The sequence below is a fragment of the Phoxinus phoxinus genome (assembly GCF_949152265.1).
Source record: "Phoxinus phoxinus genome assembly, chromosome: 5".
In the NCBI taxonomy this organism is placed as follows: Eukaryota; Metazoa; Chordata; class Actinopteri; order Cypriniformes; family Leuciscidae; genus Phoxinus; species Phoxinus phoxinus.
Window position 1 is genome coordinate 21,506,288 of NC_136880.1, and position 27,272 is coordinate 21,533,559.

At 39.3% G+C, this 27,272-nt stretch overlaps 1 protein-coding gene across 3 annotated transcripts; it reads right to left on the reverse strand.

Annotated features, from left to right (window-relative positions):
* Positions 1 to 85: 85 nt before the first annotated feature.
* zfyve9a (zinc finger, FYVE domain containing 9a) lies at positions 86 to 26,327 on the reverse strand. 3 transcript variants are annotated; one of them, XM_079613955.1, is made up of 19 exons: positions 25,874 to 26,327; positions 19,364 to 19,463; positions 17,105 to 17,212; positions 14,669 to 16,143; positions 13,443 to 13,542; positions 12,913 to 13,089; positions 10,904 to 11,067; positions 10,634 to 10,742; positions 10,267 to 10,389; positions 9,827 to 9,982; positions 8,340 to 8,564; positions 7,690 to 7,772; positions 7,476 to 7,580; positions 6,889 to 7,039; positions 6,494 to 6,574; positions 5,674 to 5,836; positions 5,014 to 5,119; positions 4,585 to 4,761; positions 86 to 3,616 (listed from the first exon to the last, which is right to left on the reverse strand). In XM_079613955.1, exons 3-19 carry the CDS (start codon positions 17,172 to 17,174, stop codon positions 3,455 to 3,457), a joined length of 3,627 nt encoding a protein of 1,208 aa, XP_079470081.1. In that variant the 5' UTR covers positions 17,175 to 17,212; positions 19,364 to 19,463; positions 25,874 to 26,327; the 3' UTR covers positions 86 to 3,454. The 3 variants fall into 3 exon arrangements, with proteins under 3 accessions (XP_079470081.1, XP_079470079.1, XP_079470080.1); XM_079613953.1 differs by having other exon boundaries at positions 10,613 to 10,742; XM_079613954.1 differs by lacking the exon at positions 25,874 to 26,327 and adding an exon at positions 25,616 to 25,669 and having other exon boundaries at positions 92 to 3,616; positions 10,613 to 10,742.
* Positions 26,328 to 27,272: the final 945 nt, after the last annotated feature.

Genomic DNA, 27,272 nt, shown 5'->3' on the forward strand with positions numbered 1-27,272 from the left:
TTTAATATATATATATATATATATAGCCTATATATAAAATGTTTTCAGTTTGCAACAATGACGTTGTTGTATATTCAACAGGTTTGATAAAGAATGCTTTTATTGACATTTGTAGTGTACAATAAAGAAAGGTGGGGGTTTTTTTTCCTTTTCTTTTTTGGCTTTTCATACATTGCAAATTTATTTCTATTCCCCCCCAGGTCAGGTTTTAACAGCGATTAATCACAGATCAAACCAATAGTGTGTAAAACTGAGCAGATCATCCTTTGAAATGCTGTCAAAATGCAAAGATTTTCGGAGAATTACAAGTTTGTTTCAGCATGCATGCTGTTACTCTTTGGGCCGGCCAAAAAAAAAAAAAAAAAAAAAAAAAAACGGAAAAAGGCTATGGTTAACAAAATATATAAATGTCAAAATATACAATAGGCTACTGCACATCTAGAAAAACAATGGCAAAGGTGGATGCAGGGAGTAACAAAAGGCTGTTTTGAACTGTTTATGGAAAGACAATACAGTCTTCATGTGATGCCATTTATTTTTCATGAACAGTCTGCTTCCAAAGCTGTCGGCACTCTTCACCAAAAGCCAGAAACACGTGCTTTCTGTCTCAACTATTGACCTGCTAATAAAGGGCTGTGCTGTGGATCTCCATATCAGCTGCTGTCCTCATTATGCGTGGGCCATCTGATGAAACCAACCATATCTGAGTCCTTATGCAAAACCATCCCACCTTTACTTTGTTATTTGACTAAAAGATGAACTACAGTTTGATTGTCATGTCAAAATACTACTTCAGCAGAAGTCTAAATAGCTAAAGAGGACTTGTTAAAACACTCTGAGGTCACAATGTCAACATCAGTTTAGATATGATTGACAATCTAGTTGACCTTTGGAATGTCTTGATGGACGTATCATGAAATGTTTAAGGCAAAAGCCCTTTTCTTTTAAAGTGTCACCCACAGTGATTTCCCAAATTCCAAGCGCTCCTTATATTGGTAGGTTTTCATTTTGGAAGAATTCCATAGTTAGCTAGCTAACCGTTGTAGTAATCAATTTTCTCCATGTGAGTGAAAAATCAATACAAAAAGTTCATTAAAAGAATAACTCCTGCTTATAAAGTAAAGGATTCTTCTATCTAATACCACATTACATCAGTCAAAAAAAAAAAAAAAATACAACAGGCTGAATTAAGGAATCTCCTGTTTATAAGCAGGACTCCAGACTAACAAACGTGACTGGGAAGCTATTGGCTCCTAAAGTGAAATACCTGAACCGATAAACTGAAACCGCTCGATACAAAAGGTTGTTTTGAAGCACTTCAAGATCATAATTGAGAACTGGCTTGCAGTTAAGTAAAATCTTCGTTAACTCTGCAACAGCTTTGAATGATTCACTGACAGAATCTGATTAACATGCTAACTCTCAAATCCGTTTGATAAACTCGTTCTCAAGAATCATTTGCGCGTGAATCGGATCGAAACATTGATGTGCCCTGTAAAGTTGTCATTAAATAACGGCACCTCACGAAATTATATATAACGAAACAAAGCCCTTAAGGGACATGGTGATGTGAAAAAACTAGAGATAGCAGGAAAACAATTATTTAGATTTTTTTGTGCGTTCTCTTGCGAAAGTACTGCGCTCCCCAAGAAACTTTGCATTCGTGCGCAAAGTGCTTGCATTCTCTCGCGAAAAGTATTGTGTTCTGTTCACCCATAAATCTTTGCATTCACTCGCATAACAAAAGCATTGAAATATAGTTTATAGTATACAAAAGTTTTGAGAGCATTCTTGGGGGAACAAAAGTTTAGCAAGAGAATGCATAAACATTTAAAGATATTTTTTTCCTCCAACACATTTACGTTTAGGGTCTCCGTACGAAACGGAGATACAAAAAAACACTCATAAGAGTAGCAAATTTGTATTTTGTCACATTTGCGATTATCCTGGAGCCCTGCTTAAAGCACATTGATGATGGTCTATAGAAGGACACAAAACATGATTAAAAAGTGCGGTCACATTTACAGTTTCGCAAGCAAAATCCAGCCATTTCTTTAGGATTCCACACAATTTCCCCACACATTACTCACATATTCAAGATAGTCAGACGGATTTACCATGTGGACCAACAGAAAGTTGCTTGGTTTGAAAGTGACTTTTGCATGAGCTGTATGTGCTTCATATAATACTACAATATTGAATGAAAATAGACCTTATTTACTCGCGAAATCCCTCTAATGTGACCAGACCTTAACACAGTGAAAAACTAACAAGAGTTAATGGCCCCAACCCAACTAACAGCTGAATTAAGGGCTTCCAAACCACATACCAAAATCCAAACTTTCCTCATTAACGAATATAGCATTCATCTCTCAATAATACTTAAATATCAGTAATTCCATTCTTCTTTATTCTCTCCTTCTATTTCCTAATGATGGCTTTATATCCCGTGCACTGCATTGCTATTCCTTACACAATCCTTTATATGATAACATGTTAAAAACATTAGCGGAACACTAAATGAACATGGGCCACTAAAAAGGGTGAGAGAAGAGATGGGACAGGATGCTAAATGCAGCGGCCCAGAAACATGGTAACATTTCATCCTCTATCACGGTCCAAACCAATGCAAAATAAAAGCTTTATTGGACTGAGACCTTCAGTCGTGTCAAAACCCACCATTATGTGGAACTTGAAGTTGTAGTTGAATTCCTGAAGGCCGCTTGAAATTATTGTTCGATTGTATTGTCTCATAATAATAATAAAGTCAGTGACAGAGGTCCGTTCTTGATACTTGTAACAGTAACTTAATCGTCACCATTCCTAATACTGTTCCACAATCTTACCGCTACCATGCCAAGAAGTCCATTTCTGAGGAAGCTACATTGTTTTAGCTTTGGAGCAGTTTTATCTTACCAAAAAAACAAAACAAGGTCCATATTCATGAAATAAAGCATCTGGTGATTCATAAAGCTTAGAGGCGAAACCGAAGTTCATTCTTCGTTTCTTATTGAGGCCCAGGCACTGTGCACCAGAAACCATTTCATAGAACAAACCTTCCCTCTACAGTTCCTCTCTCGGCCAACATCAACATCTGAACAGTCTCCATTAGGGCCGAGTGTGTAGAGCGCCCCCTTGTGTTTCAGGAGCTTAGTGTTGCTACAACGGTTCTGAAGAGATCGAATTCAGGGTCGCCACCCCTTTTGACTCAACAGGGCCAATGGTTTCCACAGTGGAGTTGAGAGGTGAGGAGAAAGGAAAGAGAGCACCACGTTCAGCGGGGCTGGGCAGAGGGCATCCCAGTGGAGATGGTGCATAGGTGGTATGGAGGACTTGTTCCTGCACAGCTTTCAGGCTCTTTGAAGTGCAAATGAGATAGAGAGAGAGCGAGCGAGCGAAGAGGGACTCGAGCTGGTGGGAGGCATGAGTCTGAGACTTGACGGATTCCCTCCTTTTAAGAGATGATCTCCAGGATGTAGAAGATGAGCTCCATCACCACAGGCCCCTCACTTAGCTGGCAGGCCCCACTGTGGATCACTGGGATGAGGGCGCTGTCTAGATCGCTCAGGTACTGGGGGAGCAGCGGCTGACCGTTACTGCCTGCTAGGTAGCCCACCTGTAAGACATTTCAGAGTAAGCCTGGAGGAGTCATCTTAACTTGACTGAGGCTACATTTACGTGAAATCTGAGAAATTTCTGTCCCTCCGTTGACAGCTACGCAACTACCATTTTGACGCTTCTAAAAGTTCATAAAGAGATTGTAAAACTAATCCATATGAATTGGTTTAGTCCAAATTTTCTGAAGAGACACGGTCACTTTATATGATGAACAGATGGAATTTAGGACACATTGATCAGCAAACATAAACAGAAGAGCAAACCTCTTTCTGAAGCTCAAACGTGCTGGGTAACACGAGAATGAACCTCACTGGTTCTCGCACATCAGAAACATGCTTGAGCTTCAGTTTATCATAACTGATGTGTGCGTTAATGAATGTTTATATGTGAATAAAGTAATATAAAGTGATCGTGTCTCTTCAGAAAAATTGGACTAAACCACTCAATTCATATGGATTAGTTTTACGATCTCTTTATGAACTTTTTGACGGGTCAAAGTGGTACCGGTAGTTGCGTAGCTGTGAACGAACATCTGGTCCAATAATTTTATTAGCAAAATATTCCACCACTTCTATCCAGGTCACACTCAATCGCCATTTCATGTATGGTCCAAAACGCAACTGCTCATGTTTTTTTGCAAGACAAAATTTTCAATGAAGATTGTACAAAGTAACATTTATCTTTAGCAACACTGTGCAATTGCACATATATGTACAATATGCATCACATGACTAAACATGCGTCATCATTTTCAAATACCTCAGCTTTTACAGTCCACACACTATAACACAAAAACTGTTTTTTTTTATGTATCCACTTTGGAGAGTGTCTTAGACTGTTTTTGTCCTGCAAAATTGTATTGAAGTGTGGGCAGAAGGCCAAAACAGAGAGAAAAAGAGAAAAATGTATCCAGATTAATGTAGATGTAGCCAGAAAGCAACAATTAAATGGAGCTATCATTGTAACCTGATCAGAGTCCAATGTAACCCTCAGGCCCAGTTTGGCCATCCCATCCTCTTTGAGAAGTTTGAGGTGAGGGCACAGGGCCATGCAGAAAGCCCTTGCCACGTTCTCGGTGAGTCGGCTGTGGTCTGCAGGATCGCTCAGGCCATTGGTCTGGTCCTCGCTCCGTAGGAAGAACACCTAAGCCAACAGCACAATTAATGTACAGTTATATCATATGACAAAAAAATATTTTGTTTGTCCATACTATGACTTACTAGAGCCAAAAACAACATTGGAGCCCACTGACTTTCATTGTATGGTCAAACATTATTTTTCAAATATATCTTATTTTGTGTTTCAACAAAGAAAGGCTTACAGATTTGAAATGTAATTACAATAGAATTCATAAAGTTAAATGAAGATAAATAATGACAAATGATGAATAAATACCTCCGTCCAACGGATTACTTTCCCATTGGCTTTATACTCTGAGCCATGGAAGATCTTAATGCTGGTGACTGACTCCATGGATTTCCCATCAATGGGACTGATCAATCTTATAACAAGAAAAGTACATGGGTGGGATGAGATTTTTGGGATTAAATATTTTCCTTTGTAAACAGGTTTTTTGATGGGATATCCACAAAAGCAGCTAATGCTATACACGCACACACACACGTACACTGATGAGCCAAAACATTATGACCAGTCACAGGGAAAGCGAATATCGTTGATCATCTACTGAAAAAGCCACATATTAAGGTCTGGGTAGATTAGATGGTAAGAAAACAATCAGTTCTCGGAATCAATGTGTTGGATGCAGGAGAAATGGGCAGGAATAATGAACAAAGGCCAAATTGTTATGGCAAAGCAACTGGGTCAGTTGCTCCAGGTTAGCAGTGGTGAGAATTTACACACAGTAGTCTGAGGAGGGACAAACCACAAACCGGCGACGGGCATTGGGACACATTACCATAACACAAACAAGGACTTCAATGAGATCGCATTTTAAATACAGACATTAATATGGATTTTGTCCCTCCTTTGCAGATAGGGAATGATGTCAGTGAACTTGTCAGGTGAACGAGCCAGTTTTAGTTGTCTGCTCACCCCTTGTTGACGTTGTGGTCATCATCAACCCACTGGATATGGACGTGCTCCTGGTTCTCGTCTTGATCCGCTTTCCCACAGGCAATGCTGAAATCTTTCATCTCTCTCAGGGCTTGCCGTAAGGCCTCCATCGTTTCAGCTGTTATCTGCACCATCACGCCATCTGGGGCACAAGCATTCAGCGTTACTACAGTGAGCACACAAATCTGCTCTTTAAATTAGAATCAGGTGGTACAAAAAGTACAATTCAGCCTGACTCTGTTGACTGTCACGGTTAACCCCTTACACCCTGAAGGCATTTTTAATGATTTCACGTCATTTTAAGTGGCATAGTTAAAAGTAATGGCTTGTAACTCTACAAAAAAACAAGATATCATCAAGTACATGGTCTCATTTGATAGAAATCCTTTCAAATTTTGAAGAAAACTGAAAACTGAGTTCTCCTGCAAATGTTCTTATGTTAAAACACTGCGGAGAAAACCCCAGACAAAGTGATGCAATTAGTGGATTTATTTTGACTGGTCGTAAAATCAAGTTTGGCCAAATTTTGTGTTGATATCTCAAAGCAATCAAAAGTTATGGGATTGGTTCCAGCATGGTAGCCATTTTATCAAAAGTCCCAAAACCTCTCCAAACAAGTGATCGGAGTATTTTACAGCTAAGTAGAAAGCACTTTAAATTAGAATCAAGTGGTACAAAAAGTACAATGCAGCCTGACTGGGTCAAAAAAACGTTAAAAGGGAGATTATGTCCAATTTAGACATTGTTCCAGGGGGATCAGATGTCCTACATTTAAAGAAAGAGGCTGCAAATGTTGTACCTTCCACAATGCTGGTCTTAGCCGAGTAGCCCGATGAAGCCTTTAAAGCCCCGCTGAACACAAAGAAGGAGGCACCAGTCACTAAAAGAGGGATAAAAGGAAATAATACATTAAAAACATACTTTCCTCATGCGATATTACTCATTCACTTTTAAAAGAAACCGAACTCAGAGGTGATGCGACTTTTTTTTTCATCAACATATCAAGATGAATTAGATGTCATCGTCATCTTTTAATAAAATAATCAATTACATTGCCGTACACTACCATTCAAAAATATTATTTAGTAGTATTTTTTTTTTTTTTTTGAAAGAAGTCTCTTATGCTCACAAAGGCTGCATTTATTGAAAATCTTTGGGTGCGGCTTTTTGCAAATGCAGGTAATTGTGCCACACCTTTGCGAGGCTGGTGATGAATACTGATGGCCTGCGTCTGGTAGTTACCATCATCGTTCTGAACACAGACAAGATGGGAATCCGCCCGCTCGTTGAAGCATGCGCCCATCGCCAGCACATGCTCGTTGGACTTATTCATTGCCTTCATGAGCTGAGAAAAGAGAAAGCCGAAAGATAACTTGTCATGACTTTCCAAAGTTATGCATAATCCGAAAACTTAATTACGTTTTTAAGGGTTTATAAGTCCTAGATGAGTGAATGACAGCTTTAAAAGAAAGCAGAGAGTAAGACACAAGGCAGCCAAGGCTTTAAATAATCCCTGCTATGTCAAAGGTCTGCTCCACCAAACGCTTTTCAAACACAAGCTAAATACCAAAAGACTCCAACTTTTGGTATTTAGGACACTGAGGACACAGAAGACAAGCTGTTGTCAATGCTTCACTTGTTTCATGAGACATCTGTCATGAATCTGCTACGCTCGCTATTACTCATGCTGTTCCACATAAATTTCAAATACATTTTCCATGAACTCTATTGGAAACTTGTTGCCATACAACAACCAAAAAGAAGTTTCTTTCTTCATTCACCTCATTGTAACGGTTGCTCGGTATCTTGAGGCACGTCTTCCTCACTTCCATGTCCACCACCAGCCCCTTGACCACCGGCAATGTGTACTGGTAATTTCTGAAGTCCTGTAGATGTGGGTAAATTCAAACGCCATCAGACGACTTGACATGGGTTCATATTGACAGTAAAGGCATGTGCTGAATGCAGAAGAAGAAGTGAAACAAGAATACTTACCGCCAGCAAATTCATGATGGTATGACCAGTTTCTCCAAAAAGAGGTTTTCTAAAGCGAACACTAAACAGTGGGCAGGGGTAGACTGCAACACAAGTGCATGATAAGAACACGTCAGGCTACCACAACAAGTCACGCTATTTAAACCAGCAGCTCACAATAAGCTCCTTCACACTCCAAATGACTCAGAGGCCCCTTTTATGTAATACGGCAATTACTTTAATGTAAAATCGGGGGCCTGTGTGCTTACCAAGTCCTCACACACCCCGGTTAAACATGAGACTAGAACCGTACATGGTGCTTCAAAATGTGAGAATGCTTGCATGTCATGGATGAGGAATCATGAGTTGAGAAACACACTGATAATGTATTCCATCTCCACAGGAGGCAGTGCTTACGAATTAGTGCAGAGAAAACTCTGCGTGAGAAGAGAGCACAGAAAGACATTTTCTGCATTGTGGTTTCCTAAACAGCTCCAATACAAGCATCAGAAAGGGGCCTTGCATTCTCACTGTTCTGTAAGCGTGCACGTCTCCATGTCAAGAGGGTCAAAGATACAATAAAAACTACAGGAACGATCCGGATCTTTCAACGTCCGATAAGGCTAAACCATTAAACAAGCCTCGAATTCAACATCAAACCACAAACTCACATCGGTATTCCGCCCCTAGTCGGAGCATGAGTCGGATGGGAAAGACCTTGGCCCAGGGGGTCTCCCACTTCTGCACCAGGATGCCAAAGAGGTAGGGCGGGTTAGGCAACGGCAGGTCCTGCAGGGTCTGGAAGCTGGGGCTGATGTAAAGGAAGCCGCCGTGCTCCTTGCTGCCCAGGAAGCTCTGAGTGAAGAAGGAGTGGCCCAGGTGACTTAACACATTTCCTGCACAGAAGGAAGTGTGGGATTAGATCAGGCTCAACCACTTTATTTTCATGATTAAGCTACTTCGATAAAAGGCGAAAATAAAACTTTTAGATCGCTAAACACGTTTGCAGAAATGTAAATACCATAAACAATAACATTTTATTTTACAGTGTCTTTGTTACAGATGTTACAAGTAGTTAGTAGCTATAAATTATGCATAATTGTAATTAACCCTAAACCAAACCCTCATCCTAACCTTAACCACATAGTAAGTACATGAGGTTCATTATTATTACTCTGCAATTAAATGTATAATTACACTGTACAACTTAAAATAAAGTGTAACCCAATGCCTGATTGCGTGGTTTCCTGTTGAAAATGAAACCATGAAAATTTGCAGAACAATGGCATATGTGACTTCACATTTGTTTTAGAACAGTACTACTGACTACAGCTCATAATGTTTCACTTCAAAAGGACTCACAAGGGGGAAAAAGGCTCACTAGACTTTCTCAGCATTAGCCATTATAGGGGCTTTATAATGAATATGTATTTCTGCTCAGCTAGCAACTACCCGGCATAAGCTAATACCTTTTCATATACTGTCTTCTATGTATAACAGTTATATCTAATAACGTATTAGACAGAACTGTTAAGACAGATCGTTAAACTAATGAACATGGAGAATGCTAGCACTGTGTGGATCTGGCTGGTGTTCTCAGTACCGTCAAAATAAAAGTCACAACAACAAATGTGTTTACGTCACTTCAGAGTTCCTACTGGTAGTGTAAATGCAACCAGGTACCGGTAAATGTTCCTTAGGGAACCATTAGTTCTCGGGGAACCCCCCTGGTGGCTCGTACTAAGGCTAGAACTAAGTTCCTAGAACTACCCGGTGTGAAAACCCCTTATGTAAGCTGATGGACACTGAATCTGGCCAGTCAGATAACATTCTTTCACTGAACACGTCTGAATTGGTCACCACACTTCTGGCACAAATCATACATTAGGCTAACAGGGAATGCTTTCAGAGTAAGAAGACATGGGAACTGTTTTGAGGCTAAAACTATTGACCTGGAGTATGACTGGGTGACAAGGATTGTGTCTGGAAAACAATTTCTGCTGAAGTGGATCCTCAATGCCATTGGGGCCAGCAGCCTCATTTTACCTTTAAGGGCCTCCTGGCAGAAAGGTCTAATTTTATCTATGTAGGCCGCGCTCTCTTTTTGTCTGGATCAGTTTACCAGTACGGGCCCCCTGGTGGAGGCGTATCAGTTTACCTGTGAGAGCCTCCCGATACAGCTGGATGAAGTGGCTGAAGACGTCCTTGGGAATGGTTTTCTCATCAGGGAGGCACTGTAGAAGCAATACAACCTCTGCCTGGCCCACGGCATGCATACCCTTTGTTGTCATATACCAGCACTTCCTATTTACATCTTCACACAAAGATGGCACAAATGACTGTTATGGCTCATGGGAATTGACTTCAATTTCAAAAACATAATTATTTTGAACTTTCCTTAAAAAAAATGAATATATCATGGTTTCCAAAAAAACATTAAGCAGGACAAGCGTTTTCAACATTGCTAAAAATGAGAAATGTCTACTGGGCCAAACATGCCCATAGTTGATGAAACACCCATGAATGAGAATTTCCCCCATTAGCATTATTACTACATCTAAACCATAGTAAATATCTATCGAGGAACGGTTAACTTACAATTGACCAGTTTGACCATGGCCAGTAGGTTGGCATTGAGGACAAACACAAGCGGATCAGGGCCGCCCTCCTCAAGCTGCTGCATTAGCACAATCTCAGCAGGTCTTTCCTCCACAGCATAGTCTGCAGACAAGGCAAACAATATCATTACTGTAACTAGCAACAAACTGATCCATGACAGACACTTTCCTCTCATGGTACAACCCAGATGAGGAACCAACCCAATGAAAGCCCTCCCTTAGCATGAGTGGTGGACACAGAAGCAGAAACACAGATACACGCACACGGACATTCACTAACAAGCACCAATAGTGCAGACAGCTGAATGGTGAGGATGGGCAAGCACCTGTGATGTGGCCTCCCGTACCTCCTTTAATGCCTGTGGAGATGAGGATGGGAGGAAGTCCGTCCTCTGGGATCAGACTGAGAGAGCTGCCCACAGGGCTGGCGGTCGGGGCTCCAGTGGCACGGGCCGTCTACAGCAGTGGAAAAAACACAAATTTATGACTGCAACATAACATAACTGTCTCAGGATAAGCACAATGATCGGAAATGAGCCTATGCCTGAAAAAAACTCCATATTAGAGATGCATTGAAACAGTTTATCGAACTTGAATGGAACAAAGTAAATTGTCACCTCAGAAGCATTGGCTCCTGAGGATTTGTTTGAGTATTGGGGCGCTGCCACAGGCTGTGAGGGGTTGGGGTTTGCCGGCGGCCCTTTAGAAGAGTCTGTAGCTTCCCCGTTGGGTAGAATACCGTCAGCAAACCAAACCCTTCTTTGCTCTCGAGGAAGAGAACCTGGAAGTACATGCACACGGTGAGGCTTAAGAACAGCTAACTTTGGACTTCAAATGATAAACAGCCTAAAAAGCAGTGTTCAAATCCAGAGTAGAGTTAAAGGGAACTGTCACATATAAGAAAAAAACTAAAATTGTCAAATTATTGCTCTGACATAATGTGATTTTTTTTAAATGTTCAAGCTCATGTTGTTTCAAATCTGTTCTGTGAAACACAAAAGAAGATATTTGAAGAATATTGGTAACTAGCAGAGCCGGACAGTAACGGAGTACATTTACTTGAGTACAGTAATTAAGTACAATTTTGAGGGATCTGTACTTTACTTGAGTATCATTTTTGGGGAGTACTCATGACTTTACTCAAGTACATTTGAGAGTCAAATATTGTACTCTTTACTCCACTACATTTCTATCCATAACCGTGAGTACTGAGTACCCGTTACTTTGATTGGGACAGCCTATCAGCTTTCAGGTTCAGGTTCAGAGGTGTGTCAGAACATATATTGCCTTCTTTGCTGGTTTAGGTTTATTGATTTGATTGATGAAAAAACAGAGAAACTCACATGTACACACAATTGTTAGCTGAATTTTCTTTTCTGATATTACACAATGTAAGCTGAGCATTTGCTCTGATGTTCTTGAGTATGCGGTGTGTTTAACAAAGTCAGGTTCAAATGTGGGTGCAAAAAATCCATTAAAACTCTAGCAGAGGTTTGTCAGAGCGTTGCCATTGTGCTATAGCCTTGTATTGCCTTTATTTAATGTTAAATAAAGCAACATGGTGAAAATGATGAAAAAGATGAAAATGACTTCATTTTACTTTCAATTCCTTTTACATTCTCCAAAGTATTAACATAAACATTTTTCATAACTCCATGTAGGACGTTTCTGTACATAAATGTAAGCACTGTGGCAGTACTAATGCAATATTTAGAAAATGTACTCTTGTACTCTTGATACTCAAGTACTTTTAAAAACAAGTACTTCAGTACTTTTACTTGAGTAAACATCTGACTGTAGTACTTTTACTTGTACTTGAGTAAAATTTAGCAGGGGGTATCTGTACTTTTACTCAAGTAATGAAGCTGTGTACTCTGTCCACCTCTGGTAACTAGGGGTGTCGCATTATACTGGTATTGACAATAACCATGATATTAAGGCGGCAGTAGTGCACAAAAAAAGAAAAGAAAAAAAGAAAAGAAAAGACAAGCACGCAATGTGAAGCTAATCCTGCTGAACAAAATCATGTCGGAGATGGTTGTTATTGTGAATTCCATTGGCCACTATATTCATGTAGTAAAAACCTGATATGGTGACAGCCCTAAAGAGTTTGGTGACCATTGCCTCCCATTTTATAGACACAAAATTCAGAGAGACACATTTCTTAAAATATTTTCTTTTAAGTTCAACAAAATAAAGAAATTCATGCAGGTTTGGGACAACATGAGTCAATGATGACAGAAGTTTAGGAAATCAGCAGCACGATAAGGTTTGGACAGTGATTCCGTATCTTGGTCCTGGAGTACCCCAGCACTGCACATTTTAGATGTCTCCCTGATCAAACACACCTGATTCAACTCATCAGCTCCAAGATGCGTGTTAGATAAGAGGGACATGCGTGTTAGATAAGAGGGACATGCAGTGTTGGAGGCACTCCAGGAGCAGGGTTGGGAACCACTGGGTTAGTGTAAGAGAAGCTCCCACTAAACAGACCTAGAATAAAGTTTAGGGGTTGGGGACCCCCAAATAGCCCTGACACAATTTGAACACTGCTGAAAAGTAAAAATAAAATCCACAATCCACAGATTAACAACGTTTTACCATGGCAATATCCTACAGACTTTACCTTCAGACCCTGGTTGTTTAAGGACACCAACAGGCACCATGACGGTTGGTGGAGGGGTGCTGAGTGCTCCTGATGCCTGGGCTTGCTGCAGAGGAGGAATTGTGGAGCAGTACTCAGCTGGGTTGTTGGGATTTGGGCTCTGGTTGCAACCACCTCCCATGTTCTCCCATGCTTGAGCTAATGAGCGAGTTCAAAGGATCTGGTTATACATAGTAAAACCCTAATTTCAAGTGTTAACTGGATAATTTCTGCATAAAGCTACTTGGAAACAAAGTTATTCTGTTCTTTATAATCCTTAAAGTCTTGGAAAATATCAAAACCTCTCTCCGACCTGCGCAAAACAAAGGCTTCAATTGAACTGAAAAATTGACCATAAAGATTATGTATTAATGAAAACTACAGTACATTAGTACCATTTTTTTTAAAGGGTATAATGTAACCAGAACTCAAATTAGGAAAATTTGAGGTCAAAAACTCCCAGTCTATAGAGGGAAATTTATAACTTTTCCTATGAGTTTCATATCACTCACCATTCATGATTGCACGGTGGCAGGTAACACAAACCCTGGCTTCTTTCCTGTCCATGTACATCAGTCTGCTTTTCAGACTACAACAAGCAGCACAGAACACCTGGCCAGACACACATCACAAAAACAGTTGCTTTGATAAAAACAATCCATACTGAAAATGATAAATAATAAATGAGACATAATAAAACAATGGAAAGAAACTATATGAACCAGACCAGCCATGACTCATGAACCAGTTCTCAGGACGAGGACATGAACAATAGAACAATCACAGTTCTGTCAGATTAAACCATTTTGCACAACAGCTACATTTCATTTTCACCGAGTTCTTTTCAGTTGTTCTTTCCAGCCCATATCTGTGAAAATGTCATCAACGATGCAGCAGTTTATCACCAAGGGAAATTAAGACATTATTCCAGCAGTGTTGCAGTTATTTGAGTGCTGCATAGACAAACATTTCTCCCTGAAGGAATTTGACAGCTTCACAGGTTTAGAGCTGCCCGACAATTACCCATGCTTCCTTGAAATTCTGCTCTCTCATTGTAAGCCAGTGTCCCATTAGCTGACTCAGAACAGCTTGATTCTGATCAGAGATGTCACACCCACCGACTACTTTTCCTGAAATCTCAACCCCTTCTTTCGAGGGTCTGTCGCATTTACTGATTAAGAATGGAAGAGGGGTGTGACAAATAAAACTAATGAAGCTTATGAATAAAAATTGCCTCAAACTCTAGTAGATGCCAGCCTTGGATTGTTATGGCTATAAAAACATTATGTTAAATAGTTACAACATCATGGAGACAAAGTAAAAACAGATTGGTCTGCAGGAGGCGAGACAAACTTGTATTCTGCTTGAGCTTCCAACTTGTTAGAAACCAATATTAAATTGATTTTTAATTTCTGAAGAATGCTGCTTGCCCATGCAAAACTCACCTCCACAATGCAAGGATGTTGTGGCCTGTTGTCAGCACTGTGCAATGCAGTTATTAAAGTGTAATGAGAGGTTTTTAAGCATGCTGCTATGTGGTTGCTAGGGAATTTTAAAAAATCTAATGGTAGGAAAACCTGATTTCTTAGAAAAGTAACATCACACCAATTCTCAATAAGCAAGCAGCATGATTTAATATACCACAAACAAGTTACAGCCTGTAAGTTAAATACTTGGATTAAGGATTTAAATAAAGTAAAAAAAAATACACCACTCAATAATGAACAAAATGCTTTACCTTGCCACATGCCCGACAGTGATGTCTTCTTTTAGTGAAAGTGAACTTGACCTCGCACTTCATGCAAATGGGTGCTTGGGAGTCAGGAACCCAAACAGGAGCCACTTCCCCCAGGGAGCTAAAGGGTTTCTTAGAGAAGGCTCCCTGTTGGCCTGCCTGGAGATCATTGTCTGGACTCTCCGATGGGATGAGTAAGCCTGAAGAGCCATCTCCATGCTCTCCATTCATTCGAACAACCCCAGACTCGGTTACTCCACTCGACGTCTCAAGGCCTCCGGTCATACTCCGTGGCTCCAGGTTCTTGTTCTTGCCAGTAGAGCCAAATTCATTCTTAACCTGACTCGAGAGAGGCTGGGGAATCTGCAGCTTCAGACTGACAGGCTGTTTTGGGCGGGCACCACCGTAGGGAACGCTGACAGGCTGCAGCCGACTATTGTTGAGTTTGCCTGTTCTGCCAGATTCCAGTCCTCGAACTGGATCACAACACTCTTGTTTGCTCTCCTCCATTTCTTTTTCCTCCGTCACAGAGTCCTCCTTTGAAGGGACTGCTGGCTGGCTGTGTGCATCTCCATCAAAGTCCGCAATCAGACCATTGGACAGGGACTTCTCCGCCCCTGAAGATTCAGAGTCTCTGTGAATCTCTTTGTGGTCATTCTCTATTGTTTTCTCTTTCTCTTCCTGATTTAACACCCAAGTATCTTCCCCTGTACTTTCATTCTCAACCAGTCCACCATTCTGAAAAGCACCCTCATGATTTTCACTCTCAAAATCCAGTTCTCCACCACCATTCACCGAACTGTGCAATACTGCTTCCCCTTTCTGGGAATGACTTCCTTCTGGAAATACCAGATTACAGTCCCTCATTCTGACCTCAAGGACAGGTGAACCAGCTTCAGGCTTGATTGCCTCTATCTTAACACCATTCCTTAAAACAGGTGGCCTATTCCCAGGTTCATCGAGACCAGCACTACTTCCCTCATCGGTACCATTCTGCTCCGTCTTAAGCTCACAGGGACCAGTATCCATAACACTTTGCTGATCTGTAACAGCTTGACTTGTCTCATCATCATTGGCCAAAAGGACGTCAGACTGGCCACTATGATCAGGACTAGCTGGAAAGCCGTTTTCCAGCACCACGCTTTTGGAGGCCGGCAAGTCTGCCAACTGCCCGTCAGTGCTCACCAGCTTGCCAATGTTGGGCTGGGGCAGAGGGGGGCTATGAACATCTGCCGGCCGTTCTTCGCTCCTGCCCTCTGGCTGTTGCCCCAGCCCCTGTTTCCCCTCTATCCTGGTGACCTCAGCCAAAGAGGGGCCATCTGACATCTGGGCATCCAGAAGCGGCTTGAAGCCGATAGGGCTATCCTTTGGGCTGAGGTCAGAGTGGGTCAGTGCTGGATTCAGGGAAAGGAGGTGTGATGGTGGAGCCAGAATCTGAGTCCACTTGGCATCAGAGAGAGTCGGCGTGTCCGTTTCATCTAAAAGGATGAAAAAAGAGCTCATTAGCTTCCTTTTTGAGAAGATTGAAACAAACAGATAAATTGAGAAATAGGTCAGGCTAGATTGGAAAATGTTGAGGAAGTGGGCCAATCTGGTCATTGCCTTGGGATCCATCTGTCAAACTGACACATCAATGCTTTGGAATGTGGGCAGGCATTCCCTTTCTCTTGCATACATCCAAGCGTGATCAAGCAGACACATACTCGCACTGCTCTCTTTCACTATTCAGCTTTGTTCTGGGGCCGTTTAATAGTTTAAAGTATCCTTTCACCCCATTAATCTGTCAAGATTAGTGTTGGAGAGGGGATATACATTCATTCCACCGTTCAATGGCTTCACTAAGAGGGTGTCTGTGTGTGAGCCAAGTTTGTGTGGCTTTTAATGTTCTTTGTGACATACAGGACAAAGAAAGCAATCAATAAATTCCAATGTCAATTTTCTATGGCTGTGCACCAGGAGCTGTTGTCTGTATGTCCCAGAACCGTGATCAAAATAATACTAATTGCAATTTCCTGCTATAACTCAAAATGCACATACAAGCTTAACCTTGTAAATTACATGTGCTTGACTGTGTGACACCAATTAAACAGTGTTCAGGAAAATCAGGGAGAGGTAGAAGTCCTGAGGGGAAATGCTAATTCAGTTGACCCCATTTACACCACAGACTGCTGCCACCAGCACAGTTACCTGCTTGTGCTAGCCATGCTGTGGGCAGCTCGACAGTGCCAAACATTTGTTCTATTTATATCAGCACCTGTGTTACTCTGCGTTCAGTTCATTGTGCTCTAATTCACCTGACGAAGTGGGTTATCTGAAGATAATGTAAACGTGCCGAGATTGAACATTTCTTTTGTTCTGTTGTACGGCCTCAGCACATCTATGACTGTCAGATCTCCTGCTTTATTCTTTCAAAGTTTTGTAAGTTAGCAGTTCTCTTACCTTCATTCTGTTCAAATTCATCCAGCACCTTGTCCAGGTTAAAGGCCTCAGCCTGGAAGTAATTCTCCATGGGTCAAGAAACTCCACCCTGCCAAGTGATGTGTGAACCTGAAAGGGAAGTGGTCTTTTTTGTAAGCACATAAATACAATATTTTCCACATGCACTTGAACACAGAATGCAACAAATGAAAACCTTTTAAAAGTACAGTGAACTGTGAAAGTCTTCGAGTCTGGTTGTAGATCTGATTCATTAAAAAGATGATTTTATATAACTGATGATTAATGTTTGGATTGGTGGTTGATAGGGGTGTGACGAGATCGTGTGCCACGAGATCTCGCGAGACTAAAATGTGACAATTTCTCGTCGAGTGAAAAGCTGTCTCGCGATATCGCCATGACGAGGTGTGAGGGTGAAATTAGCATAGAATATGCCACCATTCACATTTCACGCCTAAACAGTCGTTTTGCTGATTTTATAAAAATAAAAACCTTTGTAAACCATTAGAAATGTCTACTCTGCTCATCCAGCACGAGTTGCAGTCGCACACAGTGCAACAGGAATCACTGTTCATTGATCGCGTGACGATGGTGGATTATTCAATGCGCAGCAGAGTCTAAGCGTCTGATAAATGTCTTATCTTGTAGAGAATTTGCGCTCAGCACTGCCGCTCCCTATACAAAGAGTACACGCGATCGCGTGAAAGTAAAACACAAGCTCCCTGATGTGCGCAATTTATGCTGCATTCAATAGCCCGTCTCCCAATATCAAACCCAATATCTCTGGACTGTGTAGTGGCTCTGGTCTCTGTTTTGGTCTCTGTTTGCTCTTCGAATACTGAGAGAGTACTTTGATTATGGTTGCACTTGTACTGTTTGCACTTAATAAGACTAAGAAAAAAAGTGTTATTTATTTTTGTAATTTATACTGTTTTTATTTCTGTGTTAAATTTGTGGAAAAGAGTTCAATTAGGAGGTCACACACACACACACACACACCTCAATCAGAAATTCTGGAAGCTCATAATTCATGTACAGTAGGGTGAAGAGACTCATGTTAAATCATACAGGAGAGAAGCCAGTTTGTTTTCTCCTTCGGTTGAGTTTGTAGCAAAACCTTTTACAGTGCTTGTATATTGTGTCTTTCAATGCATTAGATAATTTATACTCAAAGTAGAACTAAAATGACATTCATTACAAGATTATTAGTTAACACATTTCAAAATGCACCTGCAGACTATTTTTCCAGTCATGACTTGTCATTGAGGATTTCTATACAATATTGTGCAAATTCTTGTCTCGTCTCGTTCTCGTGAACCCAATCTCTTGTGAGATAAGAGTCTCGTCACACCAAGTGGTTGATGTTTTTTTTCACTATTTATTGGCTAATATTAAATATTTAATTACATTTAAAATTAAATCTTCACCTAGGCTATTTTAACACTTAGATTACCTTTGCCATCATATTTTACTAACTTAGGGATAGCAATAGACCATAGCAAATATTTACCCTTTAAGTGTAAAAAAGGACAATTCTCTTAAAAGGACCGGCGCAAAATTAACCTAGGGGTTAATAACACATGGGTACAGACAGAGTCGACCGTTCTCTGGAATGTGTTTTCATGATAATCGAATGTAACCAGTTTTATCTCTAAAAACTGATTAGCTTATAACGCTAGTATATGGGGCATAGAATAAGTAAAAATAAATTGCTAGTTAATACCACTAACAAGGCTCAAAATAGCCTCACACTAACACGGTAGCATAATGAGGGGCCCTACATGCAAACCGAAGCATTGAGAACTTTGTAAGTGTACAGACAGACAGTTTAATAAGAAGATACTTTATAAAGACAGTACATTTCGCGTACACAGGCAGGAGCCATCTTTAGAAAACAGTCTCGACCAGTCAAACCACGAACGCTGTGCTAAGTGAGCTGGTCGATAGGTTCAAGTCACAGTTCAGCTCACGTAGCACAGCGTTCGTGGTTCGACTGGCACTTTTTTCCCCTAATTTAGCAGGCACTTTTGCTACTTACAAATTACTATTAGGAATTAGGAATTAAATTAGGAATACAACAAGCTATTCATCATAGAGCACAAGACCGAGTTAGTTGCTGCGCACATGAAATGACAGCAGAGTGGCGTGGTGGGTGTATAAAAATAAGTTCCTTAAACTTTATGTAACTTCGAAACAATCAGTAAACTCATATCACATTCAAGAAACATACAAATATATGAATAATAATAGCCTAATTCTTACCTGCCCAGAGGTCCTCTTCAGTAATTGCAGGTCAATCCTCACAAAGGCTCCTGATAGAGCCTTTGTCTCATCCAGTCTCACGTACATTGGACAGCCAAACCTGAAACAGAACAGGATGATAAGATTTCACTAATGACATACAAACTCTACTGGTTTAAATTCTCCCTGTCGTGTCTGATTCAGCCATTTGCTAAATGGATGCCTTATGTTGATACACTTAAGGTCCAAACAAAACCAAAATCTCCCAGTTAACCTAATATTGTTCAAATTAGAGCATTTCGACTTCCAGTACAATTTGCTGAGCTTTGAAGATGGACAAAATCAGGAGCACAAAGTCGTGGCTGCCTCTGTTACATTGCAGTGGATAGGCTGTCACTGTCATAATGGGTAACGGTGAAGGCCGGTCTCACATTAGAATGAGTGTGCCGAGGATTATGCCAGAGAAAAGATATTCCACCAAGCAGAGGGCTCTGAAAGTAGCAGACTAGACACATTTTACACTTAGTTAAAGATGCATGCTTTGCCACACTGTCAGCACAAAGCTAAGAAGACACGGAGGAGAGGAATAAGAAACACCAGTCATGCAAACTGCTTAAGTGGGGTTGGGGAACAAGACCCCTGTTTATGCATTTGCACTCTTTTTCTCTCTTTTCTGCTGTGTTAGAATAGCATCTGATATTGCTTTAGACCAGAAAACATTAAAGAAAATGGTAATAAAGAGGAAAGTATTGTAACAATAAAAGAAAGTAGTCTTGTCACGGTACCTACATTTCAGTACTCGGTACCAATACCAGTGAAAATCCACGGTTCTCAGTACCAATTTCGGTACCAAAGCTTAATTTAGATTAAATGTACATATATTAAAGTGTAGCCTATATGACGGTTATTGACATTTTTTTTTACCTTTATTTATTTACAGGATAATCTCTGAGATTAAAAATATTTCACAGGAGTGTCCTGGCCAAGAATAGGCAGCATTTACAATCACAAACTAACAGATCAAAACAACAAGTAAAAAAATTAAAACACTTAAAAACAATTGCACACCATTGAGTCTTCTTCAAGTGACCGAATAATAATAAATAAAAAAATGTTCCATAGACACCAGAGTTTGTAATTTAAATTTTGTTTGGAATAGATTCCATTCAAATGGAAATACATAAAAGCCATTTTTCTCAGTACAGTTCTTACAAATGAAACAGAAAGAGTATAAAAAATTTGAGACTGGAGGGAATATTTCTGAAAGATCATGTGACACTGAAGACTGGAGTAATGATGCTGAAAATTCAGCTTTACCAACACAGAAATACATTTTAAAATATATTCAAATAGAAAACAGTTATTTTAAATTGTAAACAATATTTCACAATAGTACTGTTTTTTTGGATCAAATAAATGAACCCTTGGTGAGCAGAAGAGACTTCTTTTAAAACATAAAAAAAATCTTACCGTTCTAATAATTTTGGCCACCACTGTACTTTTGGACTTGTACTACAAAATTACACGAGGATATCATGCAATATTTTAAAGCCAGCCAACCAAACTCTTCACATAAGGAGTAAAATCCCCAAAGCCTCTACAACCGACTATATGGGTTGTGCTTGTACAAACGCAAGTCTTTAATTACAATCTGCAACCGTTGCTATAGATAACTGGCAGCGCATTAACAAACCCTTTAAAAAACAAAGTTTCCATTAAACCGCACTGTGACTCCACCCCTGCTGAAATACAAAGAGCTTTGTCTTCACACTCACAGCTAATTGTCAAAGTCAAGGAGCAATGCATAATCCATGTATAGTGCACACAGTTAAACTTTGCATGTTTTAATTGCTTTTTAAAGCAACTAGCCTACATAAAATGTATTAGCTGGTTGCGACCAAGAAACCAGGGACCATGCCTGATCAAGATTTAATTACTTGGTAGATTCTCTAAATAATACATGCACAGTCAGAGTCAACTAAGGTGTTGTATTTTTCACCTGTAAACTAAGTAATACGATATTAAATCCAGACACTTAAAGCAATTTGCAATCCTTTTGGGATTGCCAAATAGTGGAATAACATTTAAGCAACATGGGGCTCCATTGATAGAACTTTTTCCATTTAGACCAGAGGTAAACATTTAATTTTTGAAAACAGAAATAGGTTCACATCAGAAATAAAGAGTGTTGTTACATAAGCCGTTAGGGGAGAGACCCAACATATCCCACAGTTTTGTAGGTCTGACTCTGCTATGAAAAATTGCTCTTCATGCAAGCCTCGACATTAAGCCTTGTCATGTGCTTATCCTTCAGACAAGTAAATCAGTCATTCACTTGTCCGAAAAAAAAGTTACTTGCCCTGGGGGGAAGAATTTTGTGGTGTAAGTAAGTTACCATAATTTATTCTTAAGCAATATTTTCATCAGTGTCCTATCAGCTTTACTAAAATCTGCATATGTTTGACATTTACCCCTGGGCATTATTTTCTTTTATAAAGGCCCATTTTTTAACCTTATTAAATGTGTGCCATCTTTCATGTCAAATTCTTGCATTTGATCAATAAATTAAATTATAATAATAAGACACTATATGGCTGTTACCAATCAAATAAAATAATCTACACTGCAAAATTACAACTGCAATAAATGATGTTATGTTTTAAATACATTTTTGAATATACAAATCATAAGAAATGTTGGAAAAAATTTAGTGGTTCAGTCATTCATTCAACCAATTTGTTCAAAACGCTAAATCCTTCAGTAACAAAATACAGTTGAGTTGCTTTGAGAATGCGCAATAGGCTAGTTCTGCTGTTTGTGGTCTTTGTTTGGTGAAACAGAACAAAAACAGTCAACATTGTGTCTAAAATGTAAGTAAATAATATGAACTACTTGTTTTTTTAACTATAAAAATCAAGTCTAACATTTGCAATCGTGATACTATTCGGAAAAACAGCTTAGTCGTGTTATACTCAACATTTCTAATTGTTTTTATGATTTATCTCAGGGTTTGTACAACCTTTTGAGTGAAATTCAACTTCACATTTTTTCCAGCACTTCAAAGCTCTAAATATTATCCAATTTGAATGCTATTTTTATTGTGATGATTTTTTTAAACTCAAAGGTTTACTAAAACTTTTATTTAATAAATACATGAAAGTACCAGTAGATGGTGAAATTTCCCATCCATTATATTGAAAAATAATTCCATTATATTGAAAAAGTAGGAAGTCACAAAGTCTCCTGAAAAACAAAAACTTTCCTTCAAATTGTGACTGAATCAGCAAAGAGGCTTCTTTTATAATCACTGAAGCTGTCGGTCAGTTGAGTATGATACTATAAGAAAATAATGGTACATTTAATAATAGTATAATATTTAAATTTTCCCTATACAGTTTTTTTGCACATTACTGTTGTTAATAAAAGTTAATTTTATCTGCATTCTCAATTCCAGCTCAGAGCTATTTAAATGAATTTTTATTCATCAAGTTTGTCACCATTTCTGAACTAGCTTACAATTAGGCAATATACTTTAAACAAGCTTACGTTACATCTTAAGTAGGGATGCATAACGATTAATCGCAATTAATCGTTTGCAGAATAAAAGTTTTTGTTTACATCATATATGTGTGTGTACTGTGTATAATAATTATGTATATATAAATATACAAACATGCATGTATAATTTTAAGAAAAAAATATATTTATATATTAAGTATTTATAATTATATATAATATAAATTATATTTAAATATAAAAATTTATATAAACATGTAAATATTTTTAAAATATATACATGCATGTGTGTGTATTTATAAATACATAATTATTTTACACAGTACACACACATATATGAAGTAAACAAAAACTTTTATTCTGCAAACGATTAATTGCGATTAATCGTTATGCATCCCTAATCTTATGGTTTTCTTTGAGTTGAAAATATTAAACAATATGTGTAAACAACAAATATAAAGAAAAAAATCCTTTAAGCTCAAGCAGCGCAAACGGGAAAACGCTAAAAAAGCAGACAGCGCCAATGGGCTTTATGCACAGCTGCACTACTTCCTGAACTTTAGCCAGCTCCTTTGTTTCCTGTCTGCCATTTTAGGTCAAACTGATTAATCCAGGTGTGCCTGACCAACAACAATAATCAGACACACCTGGATTAATCCGTTTGTCCAATAATGGCAGGCAGGAAACAAAGGAGCGGGCTAAAGTTCAGGAAGTAGTGCAGCTGTGCATAAAGCCCAGCAGGTTTAAGAACAGAAAACACATGTAGCACGCCGTTATCTTTGTCTCTGTAACGTATGTCAGCGTGTTTTCTCACCTGAGCATGTGGATATTATTGGTTTTCTCAACATGTGAAACTTTATTAAGCTATCGTATTATTTATAGTAAAAAATTATTTATATTTAGGCTACAGTTTTTCACAAGAAATACCATAAAAACCATCTAGAACTATAACTTTCCATTTACCATGGTAGTGAGGTGATATGTGTGCGTGGTTTTACCTATGGTTATCCTGATCTAAAAACATGATACTATAGACAGCCAATGGTCAATTTTAATGAAAGTGGAATCATAATCGCTAAAATTCAAACGATACTCAAACCTATTCGCAAGCGCCCCCTTTTGTGGTCGATATGCGCCCTCGGTGTGCGCACTGAAGCGAGCTCCGCAGGAGACTTCTACCAGACAGTCAAAGCACCATTACGTTGCAAAAGTGCAGACTCATAGGAAGACCGAGATTGTTTAGGGGGCCATTTGGGAGTTGGAAAAGGGCATAAAAGGTATTTTACTTGCTACAAAAGTATGAACCATCAATCAGAGGGCAAAAGGCACATATTGTTCTCAACAGGTTTTTCAGCAAAGTTTGGATCATGTTAATCATTTAGAGGCCTTGGACATTCACATCACGATACTGAAGGCTTTATAGGGTTAAACATGCAATATTACCACATTTCTACACATCAGCACTCCCTGTTTTCCCAGTCAAATCTATTCTCACATGTAACCACTCAAATTTTAATAGTGTCATGTGACTAGTTCGGCTTGGACTTGATCACTTTTGCAAGACTCTGAAATGTTGAGATATCTCACTGTAGTTGTTACTCCCTTTCTTCCTGTTATTGTTCATTCTGTAAAGCATTTTTCTGCAGGACACTGTGCCGCTAAGACTGTTGACGTGAAGCTCAGTTTCATTGCTTCCACACTCCAGGCATGCTTTCGCTGTCACTTTCTTGCTACCGACTGCGGTGGCATTTCACCCATGCTTTGCCTATCAGTCATCCTGAACATTAAAGCTGCACAAAGTAAGGAAAAAAAATACAGCGATGCTCCAAAAGCTATGGAAAACTAGAGCTCACAGCTGCCATAGTGTCTCTCACAATTTGAACATCACAGTAGGTTTCTACTTTCTACTACAGGATTCTGCTTTCATCTCTTAAAGAAAAAGAATGAAAACAGCATTTGGAACTAGCCTTTGTTCCCACGTCAGTGTCATATTTATAAGAAAAGGCATTAGAAGTAGCTCAGATGTGTAGGACAGCAGGACCAACTACAGGACTATCTGTTGCTGAAGGAAGCAGGAATCTGTCAACCTGTCACTGGATTTCAAAAGCTCCCACTGCATAATTTCCTCTCTTCCCAAGTGCATCTCAAACAAGTGCTTTAAGTCGCACATTAGAAAGCTGAATGAGTAACTTTAACTTCTGCATTGCAAGTGTTGATTCACTCTGACAAGGCAAGAACCAAACCCTTGATGACTATATACGTCTCCCGCCCTACCACGAAAAAAAGTCAAATCTCCACATTTCGATGTTTAGTATGGTGGGTACTTGACAGACATGCTAAACTATATTTCCAAAGCACCCCAAAACAGACACAAGCTTTCTATAAAACCTGTGGGTGATTACTACAAATAGTTAACACTTTATAAAAACTTTTAAAAACTGCTTATCACTCAGTTAAATGTCATATAGGCTAAGTTAATCTATATTAAAAATGTTGATTCATGTGCTCGTTTTTGCAATACCACCTCAGTAGTTCAGCAGTATGTATTACTTATATTAATGTTTATTGTTATAAAGTGTTACCTCATCAATAATTACTCGAAAGCTCCTCATTACTGTAATATGATATTATTAAAGCAAACAACAGTCGCATGTATAACAGAGTATTGAAGTTCATTCTGCAGTGTCTAAAGACTCTATTACCGTTAGCTAACTAACGTTAACATTAGCCTGTCAAATAATGCCCACGTTTACTTACCAGCTATTTTTACACGCTTCACAAGCAGTCCGAGGCTAATCGTATAGTGATTTAAATGTGAACACATAAGATAAAACTGCGCGAGTCAAAATTAATCTTTGGCAAGAAACACGCGTTAAAGAGTCGGTTTACATCTCGCAAATGATCCGTCTTCAATCTCCCAAGTAGTATTAAATGCTGCATTCGTTGGGTTTCTACAGTAAACACACCACAGATGTCATAAGCGAAAAACAGTTTGTGGGTTAATCGTTTACTCACCGGTGGAATCCCCATCATCATCATCATTACCATCATCTTCACGCACGATTCAGCCATGTAACTCCACGGGTACAATCCAACACACTTCGCGTCATATAAAGCAAGCGATAATGTCTTTGACATCTGCAGGAAATCTCCAGGAACAGCTAGGCCATTTTCCTGTGTTCCACAGAAGTGTAGGAAGAAGTAGTTTGCGCGACAGCTCTCGTATATCCCTCCCCCAAAGCTTTAATGGAGAAGGTTACTACGAACTGCAGCAAGGGTGTGACATTTTGGCTCAAGCTACGGTGAAGTGGCGTGAGATTCCCACGCTAGCAACTTACAGTTGAGCCAAGATGGCGTCTGTTTCGTAACCTTGTGTGCTAAGCTTTTCACAGCGGGTGACACCACCGTGCCTCTGGATTCAGACTAGAGGAACATTACCGCGGGGCGGCACCCGAGTCCGCGTGACGTCGTTACAACGCAACAATGTATCATATTTAACGATCAAATTCGTCTCATGTAGTAGGCCTAGCTACTGTGTCATGCATAATAGAGAATAAATGTTTAAAACTTGCATTTGTACGAAAGTGTAGGCTATATTTAAACAAATTAGGGATCAGATTCACATTGGCATTTGGCAATAGCCTAAACTCGAATAGGGCTCGAATAGGACAGATCTTGTGAAACTGCATTGTGTGTATTTAAGGACGCATTTGTTTGATTGACTTTAGATTTCAGTTTCATACATTTTAATCATAAATTTAACTGAATCAGTAGTTGCTGCAAATGTGTCTTTGTAGTTAAAATTCCTAAATTAATTTCTCACTTTGTTTTTGATATTAGTATTAAGCTTCAAGAGCTGACTGAATTGGTAAAATCCTGAATGTTTTGGAGAAAAATAAATAAATCAATTGCACTTGGTGCTATTTTGCTACTGGCATGCCAGTTTATCAATATTCAAACATGTGGGCTCAAGCATTAGGCCTAGTTCTCAAATATAAACCTATATAATCAGTATTTTAAAGATTTACAAAGTGGCCTGAAAGGCAGGGTTTATCAACAGCGTTATTTCCTTTAAATACAAAAGTGAAACTAGGCCTAATGCAAATATTAAACGTGACAGCAATGTCAAAAGAAAAACATTGTATCTCTGTGGTGAAGAAATACATCCCTACCCATAAGGAATACTGTAATGTGGAAGACTTGGCTCATTGATGTTATAATAGGCTATAATAATAATAATTCGATTAATTGATTGGACGCTCCACGAAGGTTACCAAGCAACGTCAACTTAAAAGTATTAATATTCATGAGCTATTAACATTGATTTAATTTCCCCTAGTTTCACTCTCTGATTAAAGTGCGACACCAAGTGTTCATTGCTATGAGCTGCAGATTTTTCAGTCAAATGCATATT